The 19824-nt window shown below is 42.0% G+C and overlaps 1 protein-coding gene across 6 annotated transcripts in view; it reads right to left on the reverse strand.

The window, feature by feature from the left end:
• Nucleotides 1–19824, reverse strand: part of PHACTR3 (phosphatase and actin regulator 3) — a 101803-nt gene that overhangs the window by 29598 nt on the left and 52381 nt on the right. For 4 of the 6 annotated variants that reach the window (XM_065032420.1, XM_013371179.3, XM_021283404.2 and 1 more), the window contains exons 3-8: nt 19118–19195; nt 14786–14968; nt 11013–11216; nt 6871–7135; nt 5626–5873; nt 404–557 (exon numbers count right to left, since the gene is read on the reverse strand). In XM_065032420.1, the coding sequence (XP_064888492.1) occupies nt 404–557; nt 5626–5873; nt 6871–7135; nt 11013–11216; nt 14786–14968; nt 19118–19195 (1132 nt within the window). The remainder of the gene's footprint in view (nt 1–403; nt 558–5625; nt 5874–6870; nt 7136–11012; nt 11217–14785; nt 14969–19117; nt 19196–19824) is intronic. The other 2 variants (XM_065032421.1, XM_065032424.1) reach the window with 1 other exon arrangement.

A 19824-nucleotide genomic window follows, 5' to 3' on the forward strand; every position in this document is an offset into this window, starting at 1 on the left:
GTGCAAGTAAATATGCAGCTATTACAGTTGCGTTTATCCTCAAATTCAATTAGTGCTGACAAAGCAAAATTATTATTTCTGTTAAAGCACTAGCCTTCTTGGAGGACCTCAAAATCTGGATTATGTCAGCGGAGCTGCAGCTAGATTTGGCAGAATTTTGCCTCCCACATTGACTTTTGTCTTTTTTTTTCTATTGAAATCAAGGGAATCCTGACTAAAAAGGGAGTTAAGATTTCTTTTTTTTCTGCATGCCCAACTGACAGCTGAAAATGTCCTTTATTAGTTTGTGCATGATTCACTGCAGGAAATGGACTTGGGGGTGGGTGACAGCATCTTGTCTGACAGTACTCAGAGGACACTCCATCGTAAAGGGAGGTTCCTCCCTGATTTTAGACAGACTTACTTTGAGAGTTTCATTTCAATTTGCTGCCGGATTTCCTGTCTTTCCTCGTCTGTCCTCCTTGGGAAGATATTCCTGTCTTCCAGCTCCTGCTTGCTTGGTCTGTTTCGTAGTTTTACTGCCAGCAGTTCTTTCTTGCATTTTCTTGGCAAAGTACCTGGGACATGCATTGAAAAGAAAGTTATTAGAAAGACAGCTCCTGGAGATGAAACATGAGCATATGGAGAGTGGGAAAACTACAGGGTGACAGCAACGTATACGTTAGTGTGCAAGGAGCAGTTGTACACATAAGTAGCACTAGAGTTGTGCAGGGCTCATACACAAAACTGCTTACAAATGCAGAGGTGTTGGGGCATGTACAGCTTCATCTCTGTATCACCAGAAATAGCTAATGGTAGCTGAAACAATTGAAGTTGTTGCTTGGTAAGTGTGTGTATATATGCATTAGGCCTTTCCCTCTGAAGACAGCAGGAACAAACATTCCAAGGAATAAAAGCAAAGGCCAGGTTTCATCATGATTTGCAGAATGCTGGCAACTTAATTGGACATTTGGGCAATAAGAAACAAATACTTACTGTGATTGCACGACCTGTTGTGATTATTGTAAAAATGTAATAACGTGTTTTCCATCAAACCAGACATCCTAAAACATTGCCATTACAGAAGAAGTGTTCACGGGAGAATGTGCAGCAACTGTTTTGAGTAGAAGTTTACTGCTCTTTAGTGTGCTGGGTGTTGAGTTCTTGATGCTGCCCCTCTGATGGCATTAGAAACAGCCTTTCACTCTAGAGAGAACTTCGAGCTTAGGTGTTTCTGTATCTCTGGTGTAACTCTTTAGACTTCAGCAGGGTAAACAAATGAAAATTGGACTCCTGAGTTTATAAAAACATTTTGCCCTGGTTTTGTAAAGGTATGCAATTAAATGGCTGTAAACTTAAACTGCTTACAAAGTAGAAAGCCGTCTTTATTTTCAAATGCAGATTCAAAGTCTGAGGTGATATCCTTATTTAATGGGGGCAGATTGCTTATGATGGAGCAAAAAGAAGAGGGAAGTGCTATTGGAACCAGTGAGCTGATGAGTCCTACTGGTAGGGCCGCAACATTCCAGCAATCATGTTACAGGTAGGTTGTCAGCATGTAAATTTACACCAGCTCCCTGTGTGCCTCTAGTGCAGAGCCTCTGGCTCTTCTGGTATCCAGTCCAGGGCTTTAGCAGAGTCTGAAAATTATCATTGCAGATTAGCACCACCCAGATGGGGTTTAGAGTCTTGCCAGGGTGTGCAGGAAATACAGTTAAATCTTTATATTTGCTTCATCTTGGGAGCACAGTGTGTAATATGAGGTTATTTTGGTTTAGTCCCTTTTTACTTTAAAGGTGTTGGGTTGTAGGGCTTTTTTTAGTTATTTTTTTAATTTAATGCTTCACCTTTTTGTAGAAAAGGTCACCTCATTTTTAAAGAAAATGACATTTAATTGGTATTTTTGTTTGGTATTTGAGATAGGATTCAAGTCTATTTTTAAAAGGATGCTCTGGAAGTTAGCAACATGCTAAATCCTAAATAGATTCTCATTCCCAAATATTGCAGTTTTATTTGCTGGGGATCTGTGGGCCTACATTATCATTGTTGCTATTGATCTTGAATTTCTTTATGCAGAGAGGAGTCTGTACCACATCCACACATACATGTTGGAAGTTTGGGGCAGAGAACAGTTATGGTCTCACTGTGTAAGCAGGGACAAGTCTCTTGATAGTTGTAGTGATTGAAAATTAAACTTTTCAGAAACCATAATCAGCTCAAAATCCCGCTTAGTGTCTATAAGTTGTGGCCTTGTTTAGCACCTTCCTCCTAGTACTTTCAAAGTCTGTTGTAAAGTTAAGTTACACTACACAGCCCTCTGAAGCAGTATGTGTTTAACAGATGGGTAAAGAAGTTAAATGATTTGGCTGCTGCTGCACAGAGCTTCTGCTAACTGGATATACGACTCCACCAGAAACATTTGGCTCACAAAGTCAATGGGAGCCTGTCAAGGTTTTTCAAGCCTCCAGCTCACTGAGAGTGGGTGCAGAGTGGGTGTTTGCTGGGCTCGATCCACACAGCATGGGAACCAACAGAGTTCCCTCTGGAAATAATCTGAAGCACGTTTGGGGCTGGCAAACTCCCAGGTACCCCTGAACATGTTCTCATTTTCACCTGGAGATTTTAAACGGACAGTAAGAGGCATTTGGTCACATCAGGGGATTGCTGCAGAGAGACTGCCCATGCACACGAAGCCCAGTGTCTGCAGAATGTGACAGCTATAAAACTACTCGCAGTACCATACTATACCTGTTCTTTGGATTGTGGGAAGACAATAGCTAGAATCATAGCGATTATTTGCTCAGATGAGGTCAGGGCTCATTTTCTGCTATCACCAGTTGAAACCAACGCTCTGCACATGCAAGACTAGACCTTCTCACAAGCAGTCAGGCTTTGAAGCTGATGTGTGTGATATTGGCTTAAGCTAGCTCAGTGTATGCCTTAGAGGCTTGTATTTCAAAGTGAGATGGAAAAATGCAATATTTTGCTTGAAAAAATAAGCTGCTGTTCATGGCCTAGACTACTCCTGCTCTGCTGCACACTTAAGTCATCTACTTTGTGAAATAAAAGACACAATTCATACCTGAAAAATCTCAACTTTAACCCAAATCCTGCTGTTGTATTCGAGGAGTAGAGAGCATATAACCCACTCAGGATAAGCTCTGCTCACTTCATCCAGATGTCTGGATTTCTAAAGGCTTATGCTATAGCCACTCCCATGGTCCATATGTACTGTTCACTGATTAATCTTTAGGATATTTCACCAAATAAAAATGCCAGAGATCTGGATTAAACTGATCTGCTTGTCTAAGGAGCCATTCCCCGTGCCTGACCAACTGGGTTATTTCCTGAAAAATAAAACCTGCACGACAAAGTGAAAAGAGGGAGATGGTGTTACCCCATTCAGGAAGACAAGCCGGGAAACGTTGTGTGATTCATCTGTTTTCATCTTGACTGGCCCACTGATGGCCAGTTCTGTTACTCCACCTCCTGCAGAAACTCATATCTGATGTTTCAGAATTAATAAATAAATTAAACAAAACTAGATTAAAAAGAGGAAATAAACTCCCAAACTAGTTTTCCCTATATCAATTCTAGCACCCCAAGGCACATTCCTTTCTGATGGCTATCTCAGTGGAAAGTGAACCTGCAAACACCCTTATTTCAGTATTTTCTTCTTAAGGGTTATTTTTCCTGGTCCATAAGGAATGTTGAACACCAGTATGCCCCACGACCAAGCTATCTCAGGCAGGATCTTGGCTCTGGCTTGTTTCATGATTAATGACAGCTCAGCTAGGTCCATAATAAATGCTTTGAAAATTCACACCCTCTTCATGCTTGGTCTGCAGGTTCCTGACAAAAGTTCCTGTTTAAATTCAGTTGAATTGCGACATTTTATTTCCTATATGTTTACTGTTCTTTCTATCAAGCAAAAGGCATGCTGATGTAAAAGACCTTGCTTGCACTAGTAGTTATCAGTTGCAGGCTACATGCTAGTTACATTATTTTTTAAACTTGTGTACAAATTTACTGTCTTGCCTTGTGTTTCTAGAGGTTTCAAAGTATGATTTATTGAGTAGGGTGCTAATGGGAAGGTAAGGTACAATTCCTTGCTTTTTCCAGAGTTATCTGTGACCTGTATGGATCTCTCTAAGCACAGGGCTGTTGCACTGATGCACTGTTCTGCATCACAGTGGCAATGGCAAAACTGGTGACGTACTAAGCAGTCCACTAATTGTAAAGCAACTTTGGATTCATGGATAGTTTTACCTACTGATTTGCAAACCAGCCCAGATGTTTTAAACTAGAAAGAGTCTGGAGCTTTTCAGGGAAATATTTTGGTGCCATCCCTGTCACTACTGCATCTCTCACTCCTCTCTGAAATGCACATGGTTGCATTTGGATGAATGCTGGCACAAGCAGTGCCACCCAGTGTCAAGAACAGAAATGCCTTGTGTCTTGGCTTGCAGTCAGTAAACGGGCCCCGCTATCATGTCCCCAAAGCTGCTTTCTCCTCAGGGCTGAGGTTATACCGCCCCACACCAGGACCTCTGAGGTTTCAGTGGCTATGCTCCCCAGCTTGCCATGTACCCATCCGTGGCAGCCTCCTTAGACATCAAACAGCTGAAACTTTGCATGGCCTGGGTTTTTGCTGTACCCCTAAAATGTGCCTGAGTTTGAACACTGGCAGACCAAGCACCAGGCTTGTACAAGAAATTAGGTCTTTTGTAATGTGTATTTGAAACATGCAAGGACAAGGCAGTTTGCAATGATCTTCAGCCATTTAAAACAAAATGATCTTAAAGCTCATGTCTTATGATCACTTGGGTGACTTTTAAGGGTGTATGGAATACAGTTCTCAGTGGGGAAGCTGAAGTTTAGGTATGAGAACACTCAAATGCCAAAGAGTGAGACAGAATAATTATGAGGAGGAAGCCTGCATAGCTACAAAGAAAGGAGTGAAACTTCTTCCTGAAAATAGTTTTTGTTGAAGTTGGGAAGGGTTTTGCATGGAAAAAGGAGTTGTTTTCATATCTGGGACCTCTTTATCAAATGATAAATGATCTTCATTTGCTTTCTTTGCCCTCAGGGTAAATCTGCAGTTAAATACTAATCTGTATATAATCACCGCACTAACTGATTTCATAGCAAACCTTTGAGTTTTCAGTCTGTCAGATAAGGACCTGTCTACATTCTTCCTAGATTCATTGGTCTCTTCCCCTTTTCATTGTACCATCAGTGCACTGGAATAACAGTCCTAAAATGGGATCCTTCCAAAACACGCACAGCATGGCACCTGGTATAGAGAAAGCTTTGCCTACTGACAGCGGGTTGTGTCTGCAAGTGCTGCCGTTCATATATAGTGGTACAAGGGGTACATAAGTAACTGGAAGGGTAAAGCATGCTGATACATCAACTCATCAATGTAATACTAAATGTCACCTCAGTATGCAGTGCCTACCAACACAAACATGATCTCAAGCACTGTGACTCGAATTTAACTTCAGCTTTTCACCAACTTGAAAAAGTTGATGCGACAATAGAGGAATTTATACTGTTCAGTATCTTCTGTTGTGTGCAGCCTTACTTAATGCATTCTGTTAGGCTATGATAGTATACCTGTATAATATAATTGACTTTCCTTACCAGAAATAATGGAGTCATTCAGAACTTCCTCATCCTGATAAAAAACAGAGTCTTCCTTGAGCTCTGAGTTCATGATCATGTTTTCTTTGTTCTCATCCGACTCCTTAACAGAGTTCCGCTTATTTTCTGAGTCACTGCTGTAACTCGGTGAGTTCTCCTTTTCTTTGTTGCGCTCCATGCTAGATGTTCTTGATGGACGGACATCCACTCTTTTTTTTGGAGATCCTTTGCTTTCTCTTCCATGGAAGCTGTGGGTGGAAGGTACACAGCCCAGTTTTTACAAAAGACTGTTTTATTGCCATGGTAGGAACATATCATTATATGAGGATGAGCAGAATGTCCTGTAGCTTCTGAAGGCCAGGGCAGAGAGTTCAACATGCGACAACATGGGATGGCGTTCTCAACACTATGTTGAGAATGGCTAATGCAGATCTGCTTTCCTGTCTCTATCATAAAAATAAGGTATGGAAGGGTAGTGACTAATGTGTTTCTTTCATATATAGCCACATGCTATACTGTACTGATTAAAAAAAACCACACAGCACATCCTTCTAATGTAAAACATACATGGCATGAAATATTACCATTTTGATATTTTATGATCATGACAAAGGTTTAACAAGGCCTGGAAGTGATATCGTATGAATCTATTCCCCATGACAATAGCTGTTACAGAACTGAGAAATGTTACTGTCTTAATTCTGAAGCTCCATGATGGAAAAGGTTATCTCTGTCTTCCTTCCTCTAATACACAGGAGGGCTTATAATGAAAACCAGACAAAGTACCCAATGTACTCCCACACAAGCATTTGTATTAAAAATGCATGCCATATATGTTCCTGTAGAAGCCAAGAGATAGATACCAAAATAATAGCTTTTCTCATATGTAGAGTACTGATATTTAGAGCAGGATTTGGCTTAGCTACTCTAACTTGGCAACTTGTGGGGAGATTTTCTGTTGCAACAGGCCAAGGATTATCAAATTATTCTACCTGTTTGAAAACCTATTTCCATGTCACAGTAGCCTCCGTATAAAGGAAGAACACACTTTGAAGCAACTGCCAAATTAAGCATTTTAACCAGGGATGGATGTTCAAACTAGTAGCATCAAGAGGAAGACAAAGACAAACCCAAGCTGCAAGAGTAGGTAAAATGCTAATAAGAGGCTAGGGACATTTACCAAGAAAAATGTTTTAGTGGAATGATTTTCCTCATGCACCCTTATAGCCAAGAGGCTGCAGGTACCTGTCCTGCCGGTGTTTGGTGGCCAGAGCCCTGTGGAGTTCTTCAATGACTCTGCTGGGAGGTAAAGGCAGGTGGACGGCAGCCAGGTGAGGGGAACCGGTTGGTGTTGTTACCTGTCCTCTGACATGGGGATCTGAACTTTTCTGGCCAGAGGGATGGAAGAGGGCAGCTTGTCCTGAGATTTGGGAGGATCCAACAATGACATAGTTCTTCAGGATGGCAGAAGGAGGAGATTTCATGGCTGGGTCATCTACTTCGCTTCCTGCTGTCAAGACACAAGAGGGTAAGAGGTTGTGCAATGCTTCTTATTTTTCTTTTGCAGACAGTCAGCTCTGAAATTAATTTGTTGTGTTGAACAGAGGAAAATGGTGATGTTTTGTTCTTCCTAGGAGGTAACTGCTTAAACTGAGTAGCTGTCTGAATTCAAAAGGCTCATACTACACAGAACCAGATCTTTGATCTAGAATAATAGATGCCTCCTCCATTTCCCCTCTTTCCCACAGTATCAGATACTTCATTTTTTGCAACCCACCAATGCATTCTTGACTGCCAGTGCTGTCACTTCTAACCACTGACAGCTTGTGCTGTGGTGCCTTTCCAATCCAGCACTTTCTCTGCTGGACTCTGACAGACTGTATTAAAATTTATGCACTGTGGTTCTCAGTCAGGACAAAATGTTCTGGTGTCTACTATCTGCTCCTCTGTGACTGCTGCACAGCTTAGACCTCTGTCTTTCGTATGCCAGTTGAGGAAATGCCAAAACCGTTATAATATGAGGATAATGTTCTCATAACAAAACTTGGCAAATGAAATCCAAATGAAAGATGTAGTATTCAGCACTAAGAAGAAAAAATAAGGGTAAGGCAACCTAATATTTTTTTTTACCCCCCGATTTAGACATTTTTTATGCCATGTAAGCATTTTATTGGAAATTTAATGTTGATATATACATTTCTGTAGCACCTGAGCCCAAAACATAGTGGACATTTCCTTGGTTGTGTAAATTTTGTAGTTTCATGCTTTTAAGATAACTGGACACCTGTCCTGAAAAAGATGCTGGTAAGTTTTTCTGTTCTGCAGTTTTCTTCGCCCTTCCCTTATATCTCTCTCCCAAACCTCTGGCATATTGCGTTGCTTACACAGGTAGCTCAGGTTGTGTGTACAAAGGCAACGAAAGTTCGTCATACACAAGTATTTATTTTCTCTTGTTGCCACCTAGTGTTTTAAACAGGAATTTAAACTGGCACAACTTGTATTCACAGACCATTTTAACTTCTTTTCACTTTTGTGATAAATCCTTCTGTTCATAGCAGAGAAAAATATTTGGTCAGGCCAGGATTATCCTGAAATACCCATGTAAAAAGAGCTTGGTTCCTATTAGCAGGATAAATTACTAGAAAACTGGGGAGGACAACAGTAGGTTTGAATATAAACCTCAGTTAGTAAATATTTCCTCTCAGACCCAACATCCTGCATAATGGTTACCAACATTGTACCTTTTCTTAAGTGCACTGCTGGAAATCTTGTGCAACCCTGCAAGGGAAGTGCTGTGAACAGAGCTGGGCAGCTGGGGGCTGGAGGGCAGGATTGCTGAGGACAGCAGCAAAAGCACAAGTGGGAAGAAAGGCTCCTGTAGCCATAACCAAAATCAAACATCAGAAATTTGAGGGTGACAACACTAAATCTGGGTTCTTTTTCACATTTGCGGGGTGAGGAGGTGAATATCCTTTAATGAGGAGAGTTACACACATTACAATCTTCTCTCTTATTCTAAGAAACATCTAATTTTCTTCCAACACAGAACCCCAACCAGTGGCCAGAGCAGAGTTTTCATTCATCTCTCTATGCATCCAGGAGATGGGTCAAGCTGCTCCAAAAGTTATTCATGCCCTATTTAAATCTGAACTTGTCTGAAAGCACAGGGGCACACCTGCAAGTGTCTATGTGCTCAACGTGCAACGTCTTGGCAATGAGACACCTTCCCACCCTGGAGCTCCTCCTGTGCTGACTGGGATGGTTGCTGCAGCCACAGGACAACCAGCCTCTGCCTAACAAAGATGTTTTTTTCAGCACTCGGGGGGATTTTGAATATGTGCTACTATGGAGATGCACAGAGGACGTTTATGATCAGTCATTGCCCACTGAATCATGGCCTGAGGGGATGAAAAAAAACACCTCTTACATCACTTTATGCCACTGCACAGTGGGAGAGGGTGTCCATGTTTTCTCAGAGCAAAAACCCCAGGTTCAGCTCAACCATAAACCAGGAAGGGAAGAGATTTTGTTTTATCTTTATACCTGCTTGTTCCTGGAACAGGTCAAGGGCCAATTTTGTCCTTACTGCAGCTTGAGCCAATATTGAGGGTTGAGAGTTTCTTTAGATCACACCTTATTTGTCCTGATGACAGCTGTTCGGTGAATAATCTTGCAAAGTGACATCTTGGCACCTTGCCCTGTTCCTCCTCTCGCTGTGATTAATTGGCGCTTGGCTTATTCCTCACTCCTCTGCTGGCGGCATCTCTAACATTGTTAAGGGGGAAAAAACTAAACACAAAAGTGCCTTTCAACCTCTCCATCTTCCTTTTCTTTCATAATTGCTCTTTGTTTCTGTCTCCCCATACATTTGTATTCCCTTTCCCTCATTGACAGTATTTGTTCAGTCTTAACTTACCACTGCCTCCACATTCACACAAAAATAAACAAAAGTATCACTATTGAAAAACAGTTTATAGTTATTGGAGTCACTGAGAAAACAAAGAGTTGTTGTTTGTGGAAAATTTAGATGAGAGTGAAACCAAAACTCAGAATATCTTAGATGTTAGAGGAAATACTTTGGTTAGGCAGCAAAATATCTGGACTCAATATGCTGTGAAGTGGCTGGTGGAGCTGTAACTTCATTATCCTCTGATTCTATGATTTCCAAACAGCCTACATCCCACAATGAGCACAGCCTTAGTATCAGCTGAGCAAAGTCAAAGGGGAGTCCTGGTTGTGCCTGTTCGTGCTGCAAGATCGGAGTGGCAGGATAGAGCCTGTAGCACAGAATGTTGCAGCAATCTGAACAGCAGCTCCCAAGGGGCCTTATGATACCGTTTTGAATCCAGCTCCCACTTTAAGGTCTTACAGCTTTTAAGCATGGACGAAATACGGATATTTTCAACGGGAAAGAAAAAAAATACTTGTAATTTTCCTCAAAAAGTCTGAAAACCCCTATATTTTGTATGACACTCAGTGGTCAGATCACAATGCCCATCTGGTACTTTGTTTCCTGGTGACTTTGAAAATCCTGTTCTTTGTGCCAGGAGATGAGTGTGGACGCAAATCAGGGCTGAGATAACGGTTGTCACTTACAAATCTAAATATCCAACAGGTCTGACATTTGGATGTCAGGACTTAATTCTAATTTGCAATAAGGCCCCTTTAGCTGCTTTTACCATATGTAGGGGCCCTAAAATTGGAGCGAACTAAAATCATATTCACTTTAACACCCTTTCTGCAGTGCCAGAATGTTGGAAAATGTAACAACATTGGCAAAACCTTAGAAAATCAGGCCCAGAGAAATTGCTCTTGAAACATTCAATGAAGCCTGGCGGGGAGGATTGCTTTGTGAGAGCCAGGTGTCTCACTTACGCGTGTTCTGTGTAACGAGACCAGATTTCATAGCTCTGGTGTAGACCTGCCCTAGAGAGCAAACGCTTCAGACAGAAACTTCTACAGAACCTATTGACTTGAACTTGATTTTGGCTGTTGTACTGTTCTCCAGCAAGAGTCTAGGTAATGAAAACATTTAGGTCTTGCCTGTGTTTTATAGCATATCGATATGAGCATCTAATTCAGTAGATGTTTGCAGTTGGTTTTATTTGTTCTACTTGTGTTTAGTGCAATAGACTCACAACAAATAATCCCCTGAGAGATCCAGATAATGGTGTGAAGTACAAAGATCAGCTCGTTGTTATCAGGCAACCAGGCTCAGTTTGTGGAAATCATTAGCATTCTGTTCCCTCAATGTAACTAGCCTGATTCACAGCAGTTTACAGGAGCAGGCTTTAAAAACGATGTAAGGAAAACAATTTTATACTGTGCTGTGTAGACAAACAACACATAAAAGATGGGAAAGTCTTTACCGGCTGGTAGTGACTGACCTGTTAAGCTCTTTGTGATTTTGGAGATTGCCTTAGGAGGTGGAGCTGGGAGCAATGGGGGGCTGGGAAGCTGTGCTGGGTTTCCTTCTGCCTGTTTCTGGGGGGAATCTGTGGATTCAGATGCAAGTAAGGCTTGTGGACCATCTTCAGATGCTGGCAGGCTGGCATCTTCTAATTCTTCCGTGGGTGCTGAAGGTTTCTTGGCTAGTAGGAAGATAAATAAAATTAACGGAACATGAAGTTAATAATCATGATTGGCCAGGGGACGATGCCAGGAACATTCAGAAACGCAGAACACACAGCAGACAGCTAGAAGCACTTTGTTTCCATAATGGAAATAACTATTGTGTGAAATAGCCAACCAGCCAAGACAGGTAAAGAATAAAATGTGTGAGGATATTTAAGAAATGTTACTTTTGATGTTCCTGAGAAAACTGCTGAGCTTCCCTTACTTCCCTAAAGCCTATTTCCCTTTCCAGTTTTTGTTGTTGTTGTTTGGTTGGTTGGTTTTCTAATAATGAAGACAGCATGGCAAAGCAACTTTTGAGAACTGCAATGAATTTTCTTACTGTGTACAGCTGCAGTGGCACAGTTACAGAGCGAATACTCTTCTGTGCTAGGAACACACAGTCAAAGGAAAAAAAGCATCAAACCGGTAACATTACATGAAAGCTGACTTTCCAGTCGTTTGTTCTATATGTTTATTTTCACAATTTAATTTTTATCTTATTTAATACATTACTTCAACTTGCATCCAAAGTCTTCTCTTCCTGTACCTGACTCCAGAACTGTTGAGCCTTTCCTAAAGTTGAAGTGATAGCCAAGAAAAGCCTGCCATAGAAGGATTTACCATTGGATCCCAGCAGCTACTGGGGAACAGAAAATCAGTGAAACACTTAAGAAAAACTTCAGTCACCAAAGCCTTAGTTTGAGATGGTGACGCAGAGCTCATTTCAGGATTATCTCCTGAAAGACAGCAAAAGCACTTAGCTGTTCAAGTTAGTGCAGGCTGAATCGCTGAGCAGTTCATCAAATTACCCTGTCTGTGATGAGGGCATAGGAGAACAGATCCAGAAAGGCATGAAGCTGAAGCAGGACAGAGTTGGAATTTCAGTGATGAAGTCCAAAATTAACATCCTTGAATTCTGCTCAGGTACCAGCTGATTCTGGCAGTGCTTAAACTCGCACATCGCCTCACTGTTCAACTTTCACACTGATCAATGTCCTGATCTCTGCCTTGGGATCCATGGGGACCCAGGGAGAGGCTGGAGCCTGATTCTGATCCAGAACCCCAGCCACAGCCAGGCTCTCTCCAAACTGCATTCCCAGCCACTGCGGACTCAGTAGTAGCCATTGAGGGTTATTTTTCCTACCCTGGCAGGCAAAGTGCTCATCTAAATGGAACATCAGTGTTTAAGTCTCTCCTCAGCATGAGAGAGGTCCAGACTTCTTGGGCTAGATAAATGGCAAATCCCACTACTTTTAGCATCCTGGATTGTCTGAACAAAATACCTTTCCCTTCAAAACATTATAGGGCATCCCCTAAAAATTCAGAGCAGGTGATACCCACAGCTACCACATCACAAATCTTTTCTTGGCTCAGTTTTATGTCTTGTTTGGAATACAAACTCTCTGTATTAATGGACATGCAGCATCCTCCTGTTCAGAGTGCACAGGGAGGCACCAGAGCGCTTAGGCAGTTGGAAACAATAGCATTGGCAAGATAATAGCATTTAATTTGTTGACAAACAGATTAATGATTATGCCTAGAAGAGGAAGAATGAGTATTAGTGGTCCAAAAAAGACAGGAAAGTAGAATAAATATGCATTGTTAACAGGAATTCTTGTGAAATTGGGCTGGATTGGAAAGCTGCCGTATATCAATAGTTGTCTGAATTATAGAGGAAATAATTTTCTCTTAAATATAATTCTAGGGAAATGCTTTGATCCGGGCTGGCATTACTTTGTATTTTTGCACCTACTGCACGGAAGACAAAATGCAGAATAGCGAAAGAGCAAAATTAAGTCACTAATGGGTTACGTTACATAAGGGTCAAGAGCTCCAGTAGATGTTAGTAGCTTGATGAGAAAATTAGTCAGATTTGAGGATATTCCCCTGAGCAGAGCAACTTCAGTAACTTCGCTGAAACCAGTAGACCTCCCTGTGACACGAAGTGCCACGGTGGGATCTTTCCTGTGGAGAAGGTGAATCTGAAACACACTCGGCCTCAGTCAAACAGATCATTTTGTCTCTGAGCTCCATCCTGTTCCACAAGTGGTATCACAGAACAAACTAGTCTTGTGCACTGTTCACTGAAGAATGCTTTCTGCTGGTTGTGGCTTTTTGTTATTAGTGGTTTTGTTTAGTTCTGTTTGGTTAGTTTTTTGTTTTGTATTGGTGGTTGTTTCTGGTAACAACAGCACATGTTTGACTGGATCTGAAGGCAGACCTGAGTCCTGAGTACACAAACCTATCAGCAGATGTCATACTGCAGAGCAAATGTTATGCTGCTGAAAATACTCCAAGTGCTCAGCACAAGACTCTCTGCCAGAGTAGCTAATTATTAATGGAGTGCCACTTGTCAAATTCCATCTCACTACTAGGTGGAAATCCTCCCCTTGGGACTGCTCCCAGGCCCACTGGCTCAGTTAGGTGGGAAAAACTGCCTTCCGTCTGCCCAGGCTGTTCTTTTTCTGTGTATTGACCAAACATAACGTCTACCAGTATTTCTTTTTTATTTCTTTTTTTAACTCTTCTTCCCTTCTCTGGCCTTCACCCTGCATATAATGGGCCAGAAGAGCAATATTATATAAAAACAAAACAGGAAAAGTGAACGAAATTGCATGAGTCATGACAATGAAAAGGACAGGAGGAAAAGTGGGAAAAGATAGGCTGAAGAAATGGAAAATACTTCAGAGAATGACTTCCATGCTGACCTGCTGAAGCAGGTTGAGGGCACAAGCAGAAAGCTCAGCAAATCACCGCAGGCAGGGGTGGCCTTGGTGAGAGTGGCCAGGGGCTGGGAGCCCAGGGAAAGCAGGGCATGAATGTGTGGGATGGAGAACAAAAGGCAACCAGGGCAGATGGAGAAGGTGTAAAGATTGACCAGAGGGCAGGAAGTTCTGTAATCGCCACATGGCACTCCTCACAAACTAGGATAAAGCATTATCTCTGCAGCTTTGCATTTCTTGGTTGTCAGGGAGAGAATGGAAACCCTCCAGCTGCTCAGTTGTGCCTGGCTGCTCTGGTCCCAAGGATCTGCTGTTACGGATGAGCTCTGTTGGAGCACAGTTGCATGAACGGAGCTCGGGTTGGCTTATCTGTGCTCCTGGTATTGAACTGCGCTTGTATTTGCAGCATGTTGTAGACAGGGTGATGATATGGACGGTGTAGGCTGTGTATTGACATTGTTCTCCTGAGCCAGGACAAACAATTTCAGGTTTGGCACAGAAGTTTAACAAATGTTTTAAGAGAAGCTCTTTTCGTCTTCACAGCAGTCACTGCTAATACAAATGGGGCACTATGCCAAGACTGGATTGTCTCGTAATCCAGCTAATCCCATTATGTAAAGCTTTGTGTGGTCCCTCAGTTTGGTAGCAGTCCCAAAAATCACTGTTTTTAAGTACCGGTTGCTAATCTAGTATGGGCTGAGCTGAACAAGGTGCTCTGGCTCTTTAATGCACTGACATATTTGACTCCTCATAAAGCAGCTTAGCGGAAATATTTTTTGAACGTTTTATAGCGGTTTTTTAAAACATTTTGTATACAATACCTGCATCTTCTTTCAGCTCGTCCAAATGCAGCTCCTCACCAAGCGAAGTCACATTCGTTGTGGCTGCTACTGTACTCTCTTGCTGTACCTCTTCTGAGGCGAGTGCCTGGCACACAGGAGCTGGAGGGTCACTCTGCGTTGCTCTTGTGGCATCGTCACCAGTGTAGCCTTTGCCTTCGGTATCTAAAACACCAAATCATTTAATCTTAGCTAAACCATGACCAGTGAAAGCTGAAATTCCTTGCTATGCTCTTGAGAAGAGAGAGTCCCAAGCTGCTAGTGGTCAGGGGTTGTGATTTGTCTTAGAGCAGCACCTGATCTCTAACAGTGTCGAGCATCTGTAATGCAAGACTTGTGGAGAACAGCCCATCTGGATACTAATATCCACTCAGTTTTCTCAACAGGGCACCTTCCTCTGTGGGCATCCAGCAGTCTGGGCAAATGGCCATTGTGCGTGTCCAGGAGGCCAGTGCACTCTGCCAGCACCTGCTGTATGGGAGATGAGCGCAAGCCTTGGAAAGCAGAAGTCTTTGGGAGGAGGCAATTCCTCACATGAGCAGAGATCAAGGTGCAGCATGTGCACAGGTCGGTCTGATGTGTCTGAGTTGTGTCAGGCTCCATGTACAGCACGCCACCCAACTATCCCAGTAGTAATATCTGAACCTTACCGAAGGCAAGGCTGCTAATATTCCCTCCCGAACTGTAGGTTTTGAGTGCAGTTTTAGTTACTCAGCACTGAAAAGCGTGTCCTGTGTGAATGATCTGATCAGAAATTCAAATGCCTCTTCATGCAGACCTAGATACTGCTCCCTTTGCTTAGTCTGAAAGATTTTTGTGCCAGTGATCCCTGCAGCTGTATGCATCTTGATGACTGAAGCTTTTCTAGTATTCTGTTCAGGCAGGAGTCCTTGGAATACAAATTATCCTTTTACTTCATGACTCTTTCAGAATTTACAAGATCAACATCACTGTTGTAAACCAAAGCAATTACTCCCCACTCTAGCCAGCGTTCCTTGCTGATGGACATGTCTGATGTCCACTCCTGGCCTCCTGACTTGTATTTCTTAGCCCTAGACTCTCCCTTCTGGAAGATCCTGACAGGGCTATGTTTTCTTGCAATATCATGACTAGTTTCTTGACCATTGATTTAAAATACCTAACATTCACAGCTACCCCCTTTTAATGCTATTTGGACAATCTGCAGAGTAATTTTGGATAAGAGTACCAGATTTTGGCCCAGAGATGCTGCGGAAGGGATGCAGTATTTTTGTACGCTGAGCTCACTCAGTCTGCCTCATAATCACGTTTGGTGAAAAGTTACTGTTCTTAAAATAGCCCTTGCAGTAGCACAGTTGCTATGATACAGGGAAGGGGAGGGGGAAAAAGTTCATTGCCTACATTCCAGCTCATTGTGAAGGCAGCCTATACATAATCATCGGTGTATTAACAGCTGCCTGCATTATTTGCCAAGCAGCCCTTTTCTCTTGCTTCTGTAAGTACAGCTACGTCTGATCAGGTTTGTGCTCATAATGGGCAGAAATATTGGGGGAAGCTCCAAAAGTGTTTTCAAGGTAACTCTGTTTTGCACGTTCCTCAGATCCTCAGCAAAGGCAAGCTGCTGACAGCCGTGCCACAGTGAAACTGCAGTCAGAGACAGGAGTTCCTGCAGATCTCCCCAATGGAAAAGTGTAATGACTAATGAAGTAATGACAAGCAGAAGACAGCCCTGTCAGGGAGTGTCTGAGACTCACAACAGTGAGGTTCCTTGTCAGAAATGGTCAGCTCACTCTTAGATCAAAGTGAATGTGCTGCCTTGATTGGCAGTGCGTCCCGGTGTCTTATTTTAGAGATAGTCTGGGGACAGGAGAAAGCACAAACCTTAGATTCACTGGTAAGGAAAGCAGTAGAGAGCCTTGGGTATTGCAAAGTGATCAGAAGTAGAGATGCAATTTAGTTGGGAATGAATCCCACTATATGCCAGACCCTGCACCCTGTAACCTCCTACAGGGTGCAAGCTGGTTCCCTGGAGGGAAGCTGTAGTTTGGCTCCAGGGGTTTTTGAGGGGCAGGTTGGCATTTGCCCTGTGTGAGCAGAAGACAGAAGAGGCCCAGGCTGTGCAGCTCGGTCTGCACAGTGTGTCTGGGCAGCTGGGCTTTGGGGTTGTGTGAGGAGAAGGGGTGACATAACCTGTTAGGATGACTCATCACCAAAGCGAGGACGGTGCAATTTCACCCTGGGCTGCTCACAGATTGATGCAGATTCTGCGCTAGCTTTGTGGTTTGCTCTGAGCCAAACTGTCCAGTTTAAAATGCTGCTTGACAGATCTTGTGCTACGAAACTGGAGTGTGGCACAGCTATTGTAAATGCATGAAGCAGATTTGGAGATTTCTCAGACTAGAGCTTCATCCCAGTTTGGGCTATTTATGAAAGTGAATGGGAACTGAGTCTCTGGAAGTGGAGTAAAGCCTGATGAAATAGTGAGATTTTAGGATTTACTGTTGTCTTTTAGCATAGTATGCTGCTTTGACAATCGCAATTTACTGCATAAATGAGGACTTAGCCTTGAAACTGCTGCTACTTCAGCTCAGTCCAAGTAGGGCACTAATCATTTACTGAGAATTATTTGGGTCAGTTCTTTATTCCAGTTAATAAGCTGCTTCTTCTAATAATATAACAAAATAACCCTCGAGACTCACAACACTCTCTAAAGAAAAATAACTTGTAGGTGGCTGCAATGTCCTTCAAATGACTGTTAGCCATTCTTTCCTTTCTGGGCATTAGAGTGGTACTGAAAATTTGTTTGATGTTTATAGGAGCTCTAAGCAGTCTGTTTGCAGCTGCCTTTTGAAAAGCACAACTTGTCATCACTCCTCACTGGACTATACATATATTTAAAGTACTTTAATTTCATTAGAATGATCTTGCAACTTAGCATCATCTGTTTTCCTCCCAAACAGTTCTTTGTGTATACAAGAAGTTTATTGATTCATTATTATTATTACCTTTTAATGTGCTCAGAAGTTTCCTTTTACTGTTCTTTTGCAAAGCTCTAGATATGCACGTCTTCAAATTCATGGATTAGGGGGAACTTCCGCACTGCTAGCAGAAATGGGGTGTGTTTTTCTATCCAATAGTGCTAATATTCTCATAGGACAACTAATTATCTAGAATTATGAGGCACAAAGAGTTCAAGAGACGGGAGTTAAAAATCCGCTTTCTAAAATGTTCCGTTTTAGAATAAGCTGATGGTTTAATAGATTATTTTTGAAACTTAAACATAAAACTAATATTAAAATATCTAATAAAATAATATGAGCACTGTTTTACTGCGATTAAAAAAAAAATCTTGTTTAAAATGCTCTTTTTCTGACTTTTCAGTTGCTCGGTTGCACTCCAGCATAGCATCACTGAGTATTGTCCCACAGGCTATTTATAGGCATGGCATTTGTTTTATACAAAGAAACTCAATTATCAGTTTCAAATAACATAATTGCTGTCTATCAGATCGATCAGTCTCAAAATGCCAATCTTTCTTCATGACTGTATGTTCTGCTATCAAGTTTTCAAACATAAAGATGGATTGCTTTTTTCTTTTTTGTTTTTAATCTCTGTTTAGGTGGAAATGGCACTTGGAATATTGTCCATAGTATTGGGAGCTCACTTGATCTCACACAACAGTCATCCAGACCTCAGTCTCCCTTGAGCATCTGTCAGGGCTTTGGAGATATACAGACCCATAGTTCTCTGTGTACGTTTCTGACACTTTACCGTCTTTCATTCAATTACTTCTGTTGAACCTGGTTTGTACTCAGGAAAGCTTTGAAATGACACTATCAGATGCTTCACTTTTCCATGTGAATGTAAAGCAGGCAGAATGCTAATATGTTTTGTCACAAACTTGGTTTACCGGAAAGACAGCTGAAAACATCAGATTAGTATCATTTTGTGAAATTTGAATTCATGGATTGTACATTTTAGCTGAATGCATCTGTAAGCTTCAGTTTATATTTACACCAGCTTTAACTGGCTTCCTTGGCAGTAGGATTTAGCTGGGTTTAGAGCAATTGCATAAAACTTACGTACCAGCTCAGGTCTGCACCATGTATAAATCAGGCGAAGATGAAGCTGCATTCAGGTTGGCAAAACATCAAAAATTAAACTGCATGGATTGATTGCAGCAGGGAGAAATTTGTAGAAAGATGTGCTTAATTCAGATATTGAATTTTCCTGTTTGGATTTATTTGTTTGTTAGGTTTCTTCTTTCGCAATTTTGTGTTTCCTAATGTCCTGAAAAAGACTTTGATCAAAAAAAGATGAAGAATTTTTACTTACCTTGTTCCATCATCTCCAGAAGACCTTTCTTAATGAGTTCATCCCGACCTTGCCGTGCTGTCATCTTCTTCTCCAGCACTGCATGAAGTAGTAGCATAACACAGCACCAGTTAACAACAAAGTATTCATATAATGGCTTGAGAAGGATGCAGTGTGGAAATTCCCTCTAGTCTCAACTACTGTGTGCTTGGAAAGAACTGTAAGGATTTTGTTTTGGGGAGCATGGACTGGTAAGCCTGTTTCTGCCTTTTCCTTCGTTAAAACAGCTGTAAAACCACCCATGTGTAGAACTGAGGTTTTATGATCTAACCTACTGTCTGATCACACTGGCTGCAGAGTAACTGGGGATATTGGAGCCTTCATGCTGTTTAATACACCACGTTGGAGCTGCCTCAGGAAGCTCCATGGGATATCGAGGCAAGCGGAGGGAATTGCACCATCCTGTCTTAGGAAGAGAAAACCGAGTTGGTCTCCTTACTGATCTCCTGGGACATCCCTGGAGACCAGTGAGAGCAGATTGTGTGTTCACTGGGCTCCTTCACTGCACAGACAGCTGCTTAAGGGAAGGCATTTCAGTGACAGAACTCCCTCCTGTCACTTTTCATAATGTTGCTATGACCTATATGACCTTCACCCCAAATAAAATGGGTGATGATACTTGGGGCCATAAATGTAGACTATTTTGGAGAAGAGACAGCCTGTGAAAA

The sequence above is a fragment of the Columba livia genome, chromosome 16 (genome assembly GCF_036013475.1).
Source record: "Columba livia isolate bColLiv1 breed racing homer chromosome 16, bColLiv1.pat.W.v2, whole genome shotgun sequence".
Classification (NCBI taxonomy): Eukaryota; Metazoa; Chordata; class Aves; order Columbiformes; family Columbidae; genus Columba; species Columba livia.